The 16,560-nt window shown below is 42.9% G+C and overlaps 2 protein-coding genes across 4 annotated transcripts; both read left to right on the forward strand.

Moving 5' to 3' along the window:
* The first annotated feature begins 406 nt into the window (after nucleotides 1-406).
* On the forward strand, nucleotides 407-8,360 carry RNASEH1 (ribonuclease H1). 2 transcript variants are annotated; one of them, XM_075747227.1, is made up of 8 exons: nucleotides 407-566; nucleotides 650-774; nucleotides 1,255-1,449; nucleotides 2,015-2,114; nucleotides 2,550-2,604; nucleotides 3,716-3,800; nucleotides 5,546-5,670; nucleotides 7,903-8,360. In XM_075747227.1, exons 1-8 carry the CDS (start codon nucleotides 457-459, stop codon nucleotides 7,987-7,989), a joined length of 882 nt encoding a protein of 293 aa, XP_075603342.1. In that variant the 5' UTR covers nucleotides 407-456; the 3' UTR covers nucleotides 7,990-8,360. The 2 variants fall into 2 exon arrangements, with proteins under 2 accessions (XP_075603342.1, XP_075603343.1); XM_075747228.1 differs by having other exon boundaries at nucleotides 1,258-1,449.
* A 2,350-nt stretch (nucleotides 8,361-10,710) lies between these two features.
* ADI1 (acireductone dioxygenase 1) lies at nucleotides 10,711-16,215 on the forward strand. Of its 2 annotated transcripts, none has more exons than XM_075747230.1 (4): nucleotides 10,711-10,887; nucleotides 11,194-11,313; nucleotides 12,925-13,104; nucleotides 13,276-13,455. In XM_075747230.1, the coding sequence occupies exons 1-4, from the start codon at nucleotides 10,768-10,770 to the stop codon at nucleotides 13,306-13,308; spliced, it is 453 nt and encodes a 150-aa protein (XP_075603345.1). In that variant the 5' UTR covers nucleotides 10,711-10,767; the 3' UTR covers nucleotides 13,309-13,455. The 2 variants fall into 2 exon arrangements, with proteins under 2 accessions (XP_075603345.1, XP_075603344.1); XM_075747229.1 differs by lacking the exon at nucleotides 13,276-13,455 and adding an exon at nucleotides 14,838-16,215 and having other exon boundaries at nucleotides 10,726-10,887.
* The last annotated feature ends 345 nt before the right edge of the window (nucleotides 16,216-16,560 follow it).

Below are 16,560 nucleotides of genomic sequence, written 5' to 3' on the forward strand. Positions count from 1 at the left end.
ATAACTTTGGCTGGAGGGCACCTGTGAGATTTCATTTGTCTTTTAATAACTGGGGCTTTCAGAGTGAGGAGTTTGTGTAAAGTGCTGCGATTTCATACATATTGTGCCCCCCCAAAGCAAAAGCTGAATTAGATGGCTTTTAAAATACAATTATTGTGGGGAAAAAACATCGAAAACAACACCACAAAACAAAACAAAAAACAACAAAGACCCCCCCCCAAAAGCTGGGCTTTTCCAGTACTTTTGTCCCCTCTCGCAGCTCGTAGGGTAGCCCTCAGCGCGCTCCCTGTTCCGTTACCCCGCCGGCCGCCACGCATGCGCAGGAGGGGGCTGAGGCTGAGGGCGTGTGCCGGGCGCATGCGCGGTGGCGAGCGGCGGCGGCGGCGGCGGCGGGGTGTGGTGGCCGGGGCGGGGGGGGCCGCGGGGCGGCGGGGCGGATGGCGGCGGGGCTGCGCCATGTTGCGGTGGCTTGTGGCGGTGCTCAGTCACTCCTGTTTTGTCTCCAAGGGCGACAGCATGTTCTACGCGGTGCGCAAGGGCCGGCGGACGGGCGTCTACCGCACCTGGTAAGGGCCGCGGCCGGGGCAGCGCGGGGAGCCACCGCCGGGCCGGCACCGAGCCAGCCTCACCCCCGCCCCCTCTGTTGCAGGGCGGAGTGTCAGGAGCAAGTGAATAAGTTTCCCTCCGCCAGCTTCAAGAAGTTCGTCACTGAGAAGGACGCCTGGGCCTTCGTGCGCGCCGGCCTTCCGGGGCAGGAGCAGCCCGAGCCAGCAGGTAGCTCGTCCTCCCCTCGCCTCCCGCCTCACCTCCGCCCGGGGAACGGGGGGGTGCGGGCGGGAAGAGGCCGCGCTGTGCACGGGCACAGCCCGCCTGGTTTCTGCGTGGTGCTTGTGTAAGCAGTGCGGCTTCTGGCCAAACATGGGCAGCAGCTTCTGTTCATCCTCCCGTGGCCCTGCCCTCCGGACACCGCCGTGTCCGCGTCTCTGCAGTGAAAGTGTTTCTGCAGGTGCTTGGAGAGCATTGCTTGCACCGTGTCCGTTTTAAGGGCTGTTATGTGTGTGTCTCCACTTCGGTTTGATCTAGGATCAAGAATGACTGGTGCATACTATAATGCTTTTTGCATAATAGCTTGAAGGATGTCAGTTTAACAGACTAGCATTGCTAGACTGCTGTCTTTAGAAATGGTAGTTTCAGATAAGATTTGATCTTGTATGTAGTTGAACTTTTTCTTTTTTTTTTTTTTTTTTTTGGAAGCAGCACATGGTCCTCTAGCTGTAACAAAGGAAGATGATGGCCAGAAAGAGGAACCAGAGATAAACATCTTGTGTTGCAATACATGCAAAAGGCCATACGAACAGTCTACAAATGAAGAACACATTGCAAAGCGTGTGAAACACGATGAAGTATACTCAGTGCCAACAGTCAGTCAAGATAAATTTTCATATATGGGTAAGCTCTTTTGTTAGTCCTGTAATTCTTTTGAATTCTTTGTAACTTTTCCTAAATAACAAGTGTAATTATTAGAAAACTTATAGGGACATTTGTGTATGGCAGCACCGGGCCTAGTGTAACATTGTTTCTTTTTAAAATGGAAACGCAAACCATGATATACTTGTTCACTTTCTGTGTAATATTAATTGGATTTAGCTGGTATCAATGTGTAGCTTAATCTGGTCATCATAGGTGCAATTATATGTGTGTCTAGATTGGAGACTTTAAATACAGATGTAGCTAGGAAGTCTTAAAGTTGACTGAAGAAGGCAGGAACTGTAGTGAGAATACGGAACATGGGACGGAGATGCTTCTTGAGGCTGGCTGATTTGGGAGCAGTGTGAAGCTGCAGTGGGACTTCGGGTTTTCTGCACTACTAATTTACAGGGCATCTGTAGTTAACATTTTGAAGAGCTCTCTCTCTTTGGGGGGTTAATCTGCTGGCAGATATTTCTTTCTGCTTGAGGAAACAACGTCCTTGAAAGGAGTGCTTGAACTTTTATTTTTGGTAATTCTTTTGTAGGCGACTTTGCAGTCGTTTATACAGATGGTTGTTGCTCAGGTAATGGACGTAATAGGGCACGTGCTGGAATAGGTGTCTACTGGGGACCAGGCCACCCTTTGTAAGTAACTGGGTGGATTCTTTTTTTTAACATGTACTAATGTTTGGTTTATTTGTAATTTACAATATTGGCCTCCTTTTGAATATGAAACCCTGCTATTGAGACTCTTAATGACTAGTGTGTTAGTGAGGGGAAAAGAGAAATCACCTTCTCTAGCAGCTGGAAATGTGGGGAAAATCAACTGGGAATAATATTTCTAGAGGCTGAACCTATAATTATTATAGGTGTGCACAGAAGACAAGAAAAGAAGCTGCATATTGTTGGTAGGTCCATATATGCAGGTTGCACTATGCAGATGGAAGTTAGAGGTAGAATCTCCATTCATCCTCATTATAAAAACAAAACTAGTGTTCTTTTGTTTTTCTAATATGTAGTCATTGTGCATCACTCTGAATGTTTTGAGTTACTAATCTGCTATTCATTCCTTGGACACAGAAATACCAGTGAAAGACTTCCTGGACGGCAGACTAATCAACGAGCTGAAATACATGTAAGTAGTAAACATCTTAAACTGTTTCTGCATGTTAGACTGCAGTAGCACACTCATGATTATTTCAACTCTGGCTTTCAGAAACCAGTTATGGAGCTGTGAGGGAACAACATGAAATATCAGGAGTTATGACTTGGAATAAATTGTTCTTTTCGAGCTTATTGATCTTTATTGTTTTTGAACAAGGAGTAATTCACCTTGAGAATTCTCAAATATCATCAGGCTAAACACAGATATTTAAAACAGCCTTGCATTAGGAAAGCCTGAATCTGTATAGTATCCTTTGCATTTTTAATGTGTACATCTCAGACCTTGGGATGAGGGCCACTAAGTTTAAGAGGAGAATCAGCTTCTTATTGTGATAGGATCAGAGTATCGTATTCCTCAGATAAATATAACAAACAATTCTAGGCTCTCAGGGGTAACTTCTCTTGCTTTTGAAGTAAACTTCTGTTAGCAACAGCAGATTTAGTCTTCCCTTCTCACCTCATCTTAATTCTGGTACTGCTGCTATCCTGCACTGTGTTTGGAGATAAACTGAAATGGGGAATTGATATGCTTAAAAACTACAGGAAGTTCTTTTTAGTGAGGGACAAGCAGAGGTGATGCTGATGTGCCAAGGTCAAACTTGTCCCTAAAGAGCTTTTCAGCTTTATGACCAGACCCAGCCACTTCTGCCTCTTATTATATATCATAGCACAAAAAAAAAAACCCAAAACCCTTTTAGGGGTTCCAGACTGTTGGAATTGATATGAATTCTTCCTCCTCAAAGTTGTGGAGAAAATGCCTAAAACTTGATGTGCAGTTGATAGAGGCTTTGATAGTTAGGAAATTGGGCAGAGAGCTGCTCCTGCAGTACAGAATTGAGCATCAGAATGTGGGTTTTGTTACCAGTGAAACTTAAGTGGTTTCCTGTTTGCCTGATTCATTAGCTGGTTGTCTGTGTGCTTGATTTTGGGAACCTCTGCTCTAAGGCATGTTCATACTCATTGATGGAGAGATTACAGTAATGTTCTTTGCAGTTCTGTGTTAGCATCAGGTACTTTGGTATTTTAATTGCATGTATTCAAAATCCTGTTTTGAACTGTGATTCTATTGAAATGTCCCTAAGGCAGCCTGCAAAGCAATAGAGCAAGCAAAGAGTCAAAACATCAAGAAACTAATTATCTACACTGATAGCAAGTTCACTATTAATGGTAAGTTAATGATTTTAGTTTTCCTGATTCTTAAAGACACACTGCACGCTATTTCATTACATAAGGCGCACAGAACTTACTGAGGCCTGGGGAGAGGGTTATAAGGAAGAGAATGTGTAACTTTTCTCAATACTCATGACTGCTTGGGGAAAAACTTCAGTATATTGCAGGGATTACCTGCTAGCCAGAGAAAATACAAGGAGACACAAAGTGCCTACCACAGTAAAGAATGACAGAAGGAACTAAAGGATTTTTATCTTAAGCCATTCAGTATGACACAAAGTCTAGAAAAAATGTTGTTTGTGTATACTCTGTTAAGGATTTTTGTGGGAAAGTACTTGGAAGTTTGTGTAGTGACCCTGTAGGGGTTTGTTTGGATTGGAGAGGCTGTCTTAATACACAGAGTTGAAGTATATTCAAGTTTCCTTACTTTTTACATGTAGACCACACTTCCAAACTTTCAGGCTGGACTAGAAGACTAGCCAGAGATGATACATGCTCAGAGTGTGTATTGAAGGTTTCATCTTCATCCAAAGATTTGGAAAATTTAATTTTATTTCCTAGAAATACCATGTAAAGCAGCAAGTAAGACTTAATTTCTGAATACTTCTTCCCCTTTCCCCCAGATCGTTAGATCTTACTCCTGTGATAATTCTGAACTGCATAAGTATTTCTTTGTATTTCACACTTTTTTACAAAGGGAGTAGATGTTAGATATTTCCAAACCACTTTGAAGGGTTTTTTGAGATAACATTAAGCAAAAATTTAATTAAGATGATGTATCTTGTTTTTAGGATAACTTTCTATACTTGAGTGCTAACACTGAAAGTAGTTATTTGTTTCATTACTTGTTATTAATAAAGCAAATAAATGGTTTGTATGTTAAAAATCTATCTTTTACTCCAAATAAGTCATTCTGCTTTCCAGAAGCCCCCTCCTGATTTCTGAAAATGGAGGAGTATGGAGGAAGAGCATCAGTTTTTTGTTTTCTTTTTTCAAGTGGCTCATGTTTAGAAGTAAAATAAAACTTACCTTGAAAAACTCTGATGTCACCTTTGATAGCAATACCCTAGAAAAGACAGCTACTGAGAGGAACAAGTGACTGCTAGTCAAGGAAGGAGTTGCTGGAGCTGTTGCTTGTTGCTTGTTTCAAGTTCTGTTAGCTTGCATGTGCATGAAAGAGGTTCTGTCCTGAAGTGAAAAGTGTCAAGGACTTGTGCTCTGTCCTCCTGATTCTAGTTCGTAAGTTGAGGAAGAGACAGTAAATGTTAAGAAACAACTTAAAGGAATTTTCCATTGTTTCTCCCTAAGGACCATCTTGTAAATCTCTCCTTTTAGTAGCTTATTTTCCCCAAAAGATTTAGGTATAGCATTTCCTGTGGGAACAGAAAGTGTGTGTTTTGGGTTTTCTTTTCTCATTGGTTTTTTTTTTTTTAGTCTGTGCCAGAAGCATTCTGAAAAAGGGAAGAGTAAATGGAAGAGGAGTTTGTAATTTTGTGTGTAATGAGGATATAAGATTGTAGTCTTTAAATACCTGTTCAGGAAAACATGGTCGGGTAATTCAAGTAATGAAAAAATACAGTCCTGAAAGACAGCAGTAGAGAACCAAACAAAAGTATCTTCTATCTCCATGTCTTTGCCTGAGACTTTGTACAGTTAATGTCTTGTTAAAAGGTCTTTTACTCCATCTTGATCCTTGCTGGCTTCTTTAATACCGTTTTTATGGTAATGCTCCATTTGCATAGGTATTACAAGCTGGGTTGACAACTGGAAAACAAATGGCTGGAGAACAAGTTCAGGAGGAAGTGTAATAAATAAAGAAGATTTTGAAAGACTTGATAATCTATCAAAAGGCATAGAAATTCAGTGGGTGAGCACCTTGTTTCTTATTCTTAATGACATCTTAAACATGCTTCTTGTAAAAACTTACAAGTGTGACCATAACTAAGACTTTTTATAGAGCATAATATTATTGTATATCCGTAAATAAAACCATAAATGCAGAGAAGCAGCTTGTTTTATTTAAAGCCAATAAGCAATGTAACATGAGCTCTTCGAAGCAGTATTTAATTTATTAAAATACATGTTTATATTGGTTTGCTGCCTCTTGTTACTACTTTAAAAATGCCTGCAATAATTATTTTTAGTTTGTTAGTACTGTTAGTAGATGGAATTTCTGTTCCTGGAAATCTAAGCATAAAACATGACTGCATCTTTTTGAGTCATAGTTCAGTTTCAGGATTTGCTTTTCAGACATCTTAAGATGCTGGTTCGTTAGTATAACTTAATCATGAGTGTCTTTAAACTGGGAAAACTAAGACAGTATAACCTCAGATAAACTAATTGTAGTTTTCTGTAGCATAACTGTTTCTTACAAGAAAACTGGGCATAGAAAGGTCTTTACCATTTTTAAATTGTTTAGCTCTCCAGTAAAGAAGTAAAAAACCCTTCTATTCAGGTATTTGTGGTAAAATGTCTTTTTCTGTAACATCAGTTCTAAACATTGTAGAGGATATCTTGCCTCCTCCCTTCTAAATTTTACTGTAATAGTGGTATAAGACTACTGATTCTAGAAATAAATCTCTGTACCATTGACTTCGTGGCTGCTAATGCTATATTTGCCATATATATGCCACATGGCATATAATGGCACGTGGTCTAGTGGAGGGTGTCCCTGCCTGTAGCAGGGGGGTTGGAACTAGATGATCTTTGCAGTCCCTTCCAACCCAAACCATTCTGTGATTTATGGGGCTTCTGTCTTCACTGTAGAAAACAGGATGGTGTAGATCTTTTAATGTGCACTCTTTAGGAGATATATTGCAGATATTCTTCTATTCATGTTGTTCTGTATTCCAGAGTTTGCAACTCTAATTTAAAGGCTGGCTAGATTTTATATAACTACTCCTCTTGTCTATTGAGAGGAAGAAATTGTAAAAATTTAAAACTAAGACCAAAGTTCAGCTGTCCTTAGAGTATTTTGCATAATTTTAAAAAAATATATATTGTTGCTTTATGCACACTTATTACATCCGAATCTCTTACACTTGGGAAGATGTTTTATTCCAGGAGGAGCAATGTATGCAGGCACTTTATTATGGTAATCTGCCTGCTGATGTGTGGGGTCCTCCATGGGCTGCAGGGAGACAGCCTGTCTCACCATGATCTTCTCCCCAGGCTGCAGGGGAATCTCTACTGTGGCACACCTCCTCCCCCTCCTTCTGCACTGACCTTGGTGTCTGCAGAGCTGTTTCTCTCACATATTCTCAGTCCTCTCTCTCTCACAGCTGCTGTGCAGCATTTTTGACTCTTTCTTAAATATGTTATCTGATGGTCTCAGCTGTGTCCTGCAGTGGGTCCGTTTTGGAGCCGGCTGGAATTGGTTCTTTCTGACACGGGGGCAGCCCCTGGTGTCTTCTCACAGAGACCACCTCTGCAGCCCCCGACCCAATACCAAGATCTTGCCATGTGAGCCTAATACCATCTCACGTGCACTTCATGCTTCTCCTCTCTCAGATCTTGTCATATAGCAAGCTTGATTTTCTTCCTTCCTCCCCCACACTCCTCCACCCTTGCTTCTGACAAGAAAGGGCTTAGAGTTGAAAGTGCTTTCAGTTACTAATTGTTGAAGGATGGATAGTTAAGACATCTGAAAATCAAGAGACTCTTTTCATACCCTGTTCTTGTATCCTAAGTGAGTGCTATAACCACCAAGGCTGTTAATGGCAGAGAATTCTCTGGCTTTCTGGGAAAAGATTAACTTAGTTTAAGCACTGAATGCAGAGAGGTTTTTCTCTGCCCTCTGAAAGTGGGAATTTTGAGTTGGAGCTGTTCTTTGTATATCTCAAAGGCTGGGTTACGTGGTCCTTAGCCAGTTCACTACTTCTCATAAAGATGATTTTCACAATTTGGCAAGACTTTCCTAGAGGAAGGGAGACTATAGATGCTCCTAGGAAGAAGACATAAGGACTAAATGTGAAGAGGGTGCCTCTACGGAGGTGCTGCTGTACTATGAATGAAAGGGTGTTGCATGATCAGATTTCATGTAGGTACTTTTTTCTTGATTTCTTGCATATCTAACACTGCTACGCTTTTGTCCCAACAGATGCATATTCCCGGTCATGCTGGCTTCCAAGGAAATGAAGAAGCCGATAGACTAGCAAGAGAAGGAGCTTGTAAACAAAAGTCCTGACATACTGGGACTAGAGACTGTTGCAGTGGGAGGAAAAGGACTTGGCAACTTGAACTGCTGTAATTGTTTCGGAGTTGAACTTTGAACTGTACTTCTGTCTGGCCTGAAGTGTTAAACATATACCAACTTCTGGGGAGAAAAACCCCACATTTTCTTCTATAGCGTTTCTTTTACAATCAAGTCAATACATAGTTGATGATAGCGTTTGCTTTTTCTCCATCGTACTGAAGGGCCGCAGTCAGTGGTTTTAGCTGTCTTGTAGACTTCTGAATTCACCGTAAAGACAGGCTTCTGAAGAAGTAATATTAAATCTTTATCCTAAGTGTTCTGTATTTTCTTCTTAGTGAAATAAATTAAATTTTTGTACAGAGGTATATGTTAACAGCCCAAAATAGTTGGGGTGCGGTTGGTTTGGTAAGAAGTCGGTGACCTAATGTGGAGGTGTCCATTAATATGCTTTGGCATTCTGGTACTAGCAATAACTGCTCTGTAGATGGGCTTGTGACGCTCGCCTGTGCCTCACAGTATCATCAGTTACAGCATCTGTAGATTTCTTTGTAATGTTGCTTACTTTGCAAGGGAGAACAAACTAACTAAAAAGCCTGGTCACAAGAAAACTTGAACAATGAATTTTTACCGTTTCCCCTCTCTAGCTGCCTAATGTCCAAGCTCTTTGTTTCTGGCTTCCTGTTGCCGTTAAGTTTTTATACATACTGGTTCTCATTAGCATTGTTAGTTCCTCTTCAGTGTTGTCCCAAAGGTAATAATTGGCCATTTTATCTGAAATGGAACTAGAAGATGATCAGCTTCTCCAGTTCTTCCGGATGTCAAGTGTTTGACTTCATTTTTTCCAGTCAATGATGAGATTAATGGAATGGCTAATGTGCACTTGAATTAGAGAGTAATTACCAGTAATCAACAGAGTTTTATTTTCTGTGCTTCTATACAGGAAGTGCAAACAGGTTTGGTGTGTTATCTTTGTCAACTTCTTTGTAAGATACCTTTATATCATTGAATAGTAGGGCTTAAGCCTAGTAGTCACTGAATTTTTTTTGTATTTGTTAATGGCTATACAGAGTGGTAGAGCTGCTGAAGCTTGATTTCTTAATTGTTCTCATGCATTAGAATACTTTACTGTGGCAAAGTATGAGCTCGTATGTATTTAGTCACATGAATTGTGATAGAATGAGGAAACTGGCTAGCTAGTAGTTAATAGATGAGGGAGATTTTTTATTTTTCTGTCACCCAAACCTGCACAGTAAAGCTTACCTCAGGGGTAAGGTAGTGCACTGGTCAGATTTTCCCCTCTACTTCTTTTGTATATATGCACACAATTATCCATCTGTTTATTTTAGAAGTTTGGCTTGAAGGAAAAGACCCCATTGTCCCCGATCGGATTCTGTAGTTGAGGCAGAACAGTGTGACAAACAATGCACTGAAGAGGTGGCATCTAATAATATGCCTATCCTACATCTCCTATCTCGTAGATCCTATTTACTGTAGGCAAATCTGTATATTTTTTTTTAAGCAGCAGCTTTGAGGGGAAAAAAAAGCGTAGATAATAGGTAAATCATAACTTCAGTGTAATACTGAATTTAAGCAACTTTGCTACCTGAATCTAATGGGTAGATTATGATAGGAAATCTTACAGGAGGAAGAGTTTTAAGTTAATTTGATACAAGTGTTTGTTATTCTTACTCTGAAAATTCAGGACAAAAGAAAGCTAAGAGGACAGTTAGAAGATTAAGGCTGATTAAAGGATGGAAAGCAAATAATACTTCTCAGCAGGACTTACAGGGGTTTGAGGACCCACAGAGGATGTTTGCTGCCTGAGTCATTATTGTCAGGGAACTGACACTTCAGGAGGGTGTTGGCATCGAGCAGACATGATGCTCAGTGGAGAGGGGCATTGAACTTCTGGCTGGGTTTGTATGTGCTTCCAAAAATGTGGGCAATACCAGTGTTAGACTGGCTTACCTGTAATGTTATGGGACTTGCAATTAAATGTTATCCAGAATTGATGACCAGTAGTGCTTATAGATTGGACACTGTACATTAAAGGGATCTGGTAACATTGCTAAGAATCTGAGAAATAGTGGTTAACACTTTTGGTAAGTATAAAACACTTTTTAGGAAGGAAAAAAATTCCAAGGAGGGTTTGTTTTTCAGTTGTTTCTCCATCCTCACATCACGTGTAGCTGGCGGTTGGTTTATTTACTGTATAGAATCACAGAACTGGAGGCAGGAGGGGACCGCTGCAGTTGGTCTTGTCCACCACAGCTAGGCAGGTCACCCGGAGCAGGTTGCACAGGCAGTGAGTGTCTCTATGGATGAAGACAACACAAGCTTTCTGCGCAGCATGTCTTACCACCTTTTATTTTTCCCCACCTAATTTATTTTTTATTTCTCCATATTGTGGTGTTGCAATGCAGGTCTTTGAGGCTGAGCCTTGTCAGTAAATTCAGCCAGATCATTACTGCCAGGGCAGACTCGGTGTAAACGCAACGGCTGTGAGGTTTGGTGTAAGGAGGGCTGTAACCAGCTTGTAGCTAAGAGGGCCAGTGCGAGTGCGAAGCCCCTTTGCCAGCAGCTCTCATCACCTCTGCCGTTACCTACACGCTAACCCGAAAGCTGCGTGTGCTGCACAGTACGCCCTGTTCGGCACCTTTAAGTCTCTTCGCCGCAGGCCGCCTCTGTGGGGCTGATCGCCGTCCCTGCCCCGGCCCCTCACGCCCCGCCCGGCCCAGCGCATGGTGGAGCGGAGCGCCCGGCGGCGGCATGGTGGAGGCCTGGTACATGGACGAGTCCCAGGAGGACCAGCGGGCCCCACACCGCCTGCGGCCCAACCGCGCCGTCGGCCTGGAGCAGCTGCGCCGCCTCGGCGTCATCTACCGCAAAGTAAGCGGCGGAGGGGGGCGGGCGGAGCCGCCACGGGCGGCCTGAGTCGCGGCAGGCCTCGCTGCTCGGCAGGGCCCGGCGTCGGCAGGGCCCGTGCGGGGCCTCGGAGGTGTCTGTGCGGGTAAATCTAACGAGGCTGGGGCACCTAGTGCGCCTGTGGCAGCTGACTGAGCGACCTGCCCCCCTGCCCCTCCATCCGCTCCCCTGACGGCTCAGGCTTTTCCTCCGTAGTGCCCTGAATTGCGTCTTAAGCAATTGTGCCTGAATACCTTTTTTTTTTTTTTTTTTCCCTTGCCTAATTTTTAGTTGGATGCTGATAACTATGAGACTGATCCATGTCTGAAAGAGATTCGGAGAGCAGAAAATTATTCTTGGATGGATATAGTAACCATACATAAAGACAAGCTTCCAAATTACGAGGAAAAGGTATGCGAGTCTTTTGCTTTAAATAAGGATCTGCACGCAGAAGTCTACCGCTAGAGTGTGCAGCCGGCTTCTCAACACCTGCACACCCTGAGGTGTGATTTCCATGTGTAAAATACATCCTGTACCGAAGTCCTTCACATTAAAAAAGCAGTTTTGATATTATTTTAAAAATAGCAGAGGCCTTTTGCTTCTGTAGGTTGTCTTCAAAGGTTTTAAGGATAGTTTCCATTACTGTGTCACTTCAAATCTAAGATTCCTACCAGCAGAGCCCTGCCGATGCTGACCTGTCCTCCGAGAGCCTCCCCGGGATGAAGGCAGGCGGTTGCCAGCTGGGCACAGGCTTTGAAGGCTGGAACATCCTAATGGCTGCTTGCAAAATACGTCTTTTCAAAGCAAATGTTAACCTCGTGGAATCAGAGGGGTGCATTCCCTGTACAAGAAGATTTTTTTTTTTTTTTTTTTTTTACCTTGGGAAGCTGGCACCTTGGCTATTTCATAACAGTTGAACGCAAATAGTGCCAGGCTCTCAGATTAGCCTCCTAGAAGGAGTTTTTTCCTCCTGGCCTCCAGGTGCTGGCATGCTGCTCTGACCTGAGGACAGCAGCCCAGTGGCACTTCCATATTTTCATTGAATTTCCATTTACCAGTTTGTTTTAAGACCGTTTGTGTTATATTGGTTTTAAACTGATGAGAAGGTGAATTAGGTAGTAACTCCAGTTGCTTGGGTGGGCTCTGCCTGACACGGAGACGGGCCGTTATTGACAGGACATACAGACTTTTGCTCATCCTGCTGTGCTGCCTCAGCACTGGCTGAGGGACACCTGCGCTAGCATGGCTGAACAGTATCCAGGCCTGAGCAGGTGACAGTAGCTGGCATCACACTGCTCTCTGTGTGCTAACCGGCTCAGTTCTCTGCTAATTGAACCTTTAAAGCATGTTTTGTTCTGTGCTGTGAAATGTACAAAGAATTCACGGTTCTGGAAAAAATGAGCACGTTGCTGCTGCTGCTCTGGAGGAGAGAGCCCGGAGCTGGGGCTCACTGTGTGGGGGCAGGCATGACATCCTGTTTACATCAGATTGCTGTAGATGGGCCCTGTTTGGCAATAACTGCATTTTCACATAGAGTTGTAGTAGCCTGCGGGGCTAATTCGACTCTACACCAGTGTAAAAGAGGGGAGATAATCTGTAGCTCTATTTTATTTTTTTATTTATTTTATTTTTACATGTCGGGGAAAAAAAAAAGGCACAAAATAATTAAACTGCACAACTGTGAGGACCAAATCCTGCAGTGGGAAGATTTACGTGCCCCTCTCTCAAACAGGTGTAAGCATTACCATTATTCAGAGACTGGTTACGTGCAGCTATAGCTGCTGTTTCTCATCAGAGAAATTCCTGTCTTCCAAAGGAAACATAGCAGCCTGCTTAGAAGTGTCCTGAGATAGGGTCTGGCTGGCTGTATTGGCCATTTTAACCACTTTGGTCTCATCTGTTAGGTAAATCACTGTGCAGTTACCCTTTGAAAGCCTTTGTCTGCTTTGCCACGTGTTTCTACCAGATTTCTTTGCAGTTTTTCTGTGCTCAGTAGTTTCAAGAGATACTTGCTCTTTCTAGATAAAAACATTTTATGAAGAACATTTACACCTAGATGATGAAATACGCTACATCTTGGATGGATCTGGCTATTTTGATGTTCGAGACAAGGATGACCAATGGATCCGGATTTCCATGGAAAAAGGAGACATGATAACCCTCCCTGCCGGCATTTATCACCGATTTACTCTGGATGAGAACGTATGTTGTTATAGATTACTGTAAATTTTGATGACAAATCCATGCAAGTATATATCACATTAGTAACTACATGCCCTGAGACTTGCAGTTCATTAGCAAAACATATTAAATATGAAGTAGGAATATGAAAAATACTAAATAATTCACAGCATCTGAACCTTTCATCTTCAGGTCACAAATTCAGCTTCCTCTCGTCAGCTGTAACTGCAAGTCATTGCCACATGATATCCATAGCACCTCTTCTGTGACAGCCGTGTGAGAGCCAAGCCCTGCGGCTGTCCCTCACGCAATTGCCCCCACTGTCGGTTGAGGTGGAGATGGATCCTTCCGTGTTGCCTTACTGTGTATCTTCGTGGTGATAAAGCACATCTGTGTCCAGCAGTGGCATTTTTCATGGGTACTTAATTCACCTTCAGGGAAAGAAGGATTTAAGGGTCCAGAGCCACTACTTGCAGCTAGTGTGTGTTAGACTGGATGCTGGTTTCACAGGAGGTGACCTGCTTTTGGAGGGTGTTTTTGGCAATGGGATTGTGAGACTGGCATGTGGAGTCCTGGTCTGTGTTGTCCATCCTCGTGGGCTTTTATAAATATGTTTGTAACCTCAGTGTTACCCCTGGAAAATGGGGAAATGTGTGCTGTGTCCTGTGTGGCAAAATCCCATCTCTGGCATAGTCTTGAGAATGGTATAATTTTGAATCAGCTGTCCAGATAGCAGTTACTGGATCTGTAAAAAAAGGGATACGCTGCTTTGGTGAAAAACATGACTTTTCATGTCTGCCTTTTGAGATCCAAAGTGAATCAGCTACAATTGCTAGTTTAAGGCTTTTTCTTTTCATAGACAAAATGTCAGGGGCTGTGGGTTGAATCCACAAGAAGTCTTATCTTTGTCCACTTCAGGAACTTTAGTACAGAAGTGCCATCTTCAAAGTAAAATCTTTAGGTTATCCTAGACCCTTGCATTTTGCAGCTACATTCTTTAGGTACCTAACTTTTTCTTGACATTGCCGAGCACCTGTGTGCAAGGTAAGCACTTGGCAGTGTTTACAAAATAGGCAGGGTCTAAACCTGTAGCATAGTTGACAGGAGAGGAGAGTTCCCCGTAACTCAGTGGTTGGAGCATTTCTGCAGGATGCAAAATCCCATTCTCTGCTGCCACAGCTGGACCTTTGCACTTGGCTTTCTTTTGGTTAGCTGGTGGCAGGGCCTGTTCCTTTTCTTTTTGAAATCTGGGGACGTTTCCTTTGCCATAGCATTATTTTTTGGCTAGTTTATGCACTCCCCGTACAGCTTTTATGGCTCTCGCTTTGAAGCCTCTGGTATTCCTCAAAAGCACTTTGTAGCCATCTTGGTGTTCTGATTGCTCTTGTTTAACTAAGCAAGTAGGAATTAGATGCTGCATTGCTCGGTATTGTGGATCCAGTGCAAAATTATTTGCATAAGACAGGATTTTGTTGGTTTCTTTGAAACAGGGAGAAGTACTGTCTCTGCCTGACCTGGAGGCATGGGTTGTGACACAATATATCACTGCATAGGTGCAAAATCTCCCACTGCAGTAGCTGGGAGCAGGAACAGCAGCGCAGTGGTACAATTTTCTGGAACATGTGAAGCTGTCAGTCCATCTTGAAATAGTTTCAAAAATTGCTACAGAAGTGCAAATGAAACCGTTAACATTGGAATTAAGATCCACTGGAAAGGAGCTCTTAAATTACTTGTGACTTCTTGTTCTTTGACAGAATTATGTGAAGGCCATGAGGCTATTCGTTGGAGAACCTGTCTGGACAGCGTACAACAGGCCGGCTGATGATTTTCCTGCTCGGAAACAGTATGTGAAGTTTTTGGCTGAAGAAGCACAGTAATGGTGTCTAAGACCTGACAGGTGGAACAGCCCAGAGCCCTGTCGGAATAAATGTGACTGGCGGCTTTTCACTGATTGCGTATATTTACATATAAGCTTAGAATCACAGAATCATAGAAAAATTTACGTTGAAAGGTCATTTGGAGGTCACCTAGTCAAACCCCCTGTGAAGTACCAGGCCAACTTCAAAGCTAGACAAAGTTACTCGAGACCTTGAGGTTTGGAAACCTCCAGTGGAAAAGGTTGCACAGCCTGTCTGGGTGCCCATTCCAGCACTTAGCTGCTCTCATGGCCAAGCATTTGTTCTTCATGGCCAAATTCCTGGTTGCAACTTGTAGTTGTCGTCTCTTCCCCTTTCACTGATGCCTGAGAAGAGTCTGGCTCTGTCTTCTCCGCAGTCCCTTCTGTAGTGGAAACTGCAGTTAGGTCTCCTCTCAGCCTTCTCTTCTCCAGGATAGACAAACTAGTGTCCTTATCTGGGCTCTCTGCACCCCAAGTTGTTAAGGAAGATGTTCAACATGACTACTAAGGAATGTCAGTTGTGACCACTTGACAGTTAGACTTGAACCACTGACTGTTTTGAGCCGATGGTCCACAAGGTTTTCCACCCATGTTGTTCATCTCCTCAGTCCGGATATGAGGCTAGTGTGGGACACACTTTTGAAAGCCTTGCTGTGCTGAGGGTGAATGGCATCTGCTGCGTGTTCCCCATCACCTAGTGTTTCATGTGCCTGGAATGGCTTCTATGATAGTTTGTTCCATAATTTGCCTGGGGACTGAAGTGAGGCTGGCCAGCCCGTAGTTCCCCAGATTCTCTTTCTTGCCTTTTTTGAAGGTGGCTGTATTGTTTACCTTTTTCTGGTCAAAAAGATTTCCCTGATCACTGTGACCTTTCAAAGATGCCAGCAGCCTTACAGTGACTTTAGCCAGTTGCCTTTACAGTTGCTCAGGAATCCATTTTCTAACCCTTTTTTCCTTGATATTTCTGGCAGGTAGAATTGGGAGAGGTGGGCTACATTAATATTCATTCTGCTCTGAATCCATGCTAATGAACTACGTAGGATTCTGTTTTTAATTAAAGAAAATAAACCTTGCTTCATTCTTGTCTAAAAATGCTCATAAGATAAATTTGCATAATCGGCATTTTAGTATGCATCTTCCCTGGTTCTGCCCTGGTACATAAAGCTGTGGTTTTCTTTCAGTAAAATGTAGCAATTTGCTCTTGTGACTTATTAATAAAATTACTTTGACTTGGGTGTGGGCTTCTTTTTTTTCTTGTGCTGACATTAAGGACATGTTGAACAATGGTGTTACTGTAATTGTTAATAAGCTTTTACTCCTTGTGCTGCAATGACTTACTCTGTAACACGGGACAAATCGTTAACTGTGTGCCTCAGTTTCTTTAGCTGTGAGATGCAGAAGAATAGATTTAGACATGCTGGTCCAGTTTCAGTAAACGCGGTTACGCAGGAGAAGCAGCCCCCCAGCAATGGGCACTGAAGCATTTTGGTATGAATTTGCTCTTTCCAATGACAAAGGTTTCAGCAGGGCCGATGTACTACGTGCTCGATGGATGATGAGAGTGCGGGCTCTGTGCTGGC

This window comes from Balearica regulorum, chromosome 3, assembly GCF_011004875.1.
Source record: "Balearica regulorum gibbericeps isolate bBalReg1 chromosome 3, bBalReg1.pri, whole genome shotgun sequence".
In the NCBI taxonomy this organism is placed as follows: Eukaryota; Metazoa; Chordata; class Aves; order Gruiformes; family Gruidae; genus Balearica; species Balearica regulorum.

Bases quoted from the DNA above. Each gene is read 5' to 3' on its own strand.
- ADI1 (XM_075747229.1), top strand. From the start codon at position 10,768: ATGGTGGAGGCCTGGTACATGGACGAGTCCCAGGAGGACCAGCGGGCC. The intron at 10,888-11,193 runs GTAAGCGGCGGA...CCTAATTTTTAG, and splicing joins TCGGCGTCATCTACCGCAAA to TTGGATGCTGATAACTATGA. The intron at 11,314-12,924 runs GTATGCGAGTCT...TGCTCTTTCTAG, and splicing joins TTCCAAATTACGAGGAAAAG to ATAAAAACATTTTATGAAGA.
- RNASEH1 (XM_075747227.1), top strand. From the start codon at position 457: ATGTTGCGGTGGCTTGTGGCGGTGCTCAGTCACTCCTGTTTTGTCTCC. The intron at 567-649 runs GTAAGGGCCGCG...CCTCTGTTGCAG, and splicing joins ACGGGCGTCTACCGCACCTG to GGCGGAGTGTCAGGAGCAAG. The intron at 2,605-3,715 runs GTAAGTAGTAAA...AATGTCCCTAAG, and splicing joins ATCAACGAGCTGAAATACAT to GCAGCCTGCAAAGCAATAGA.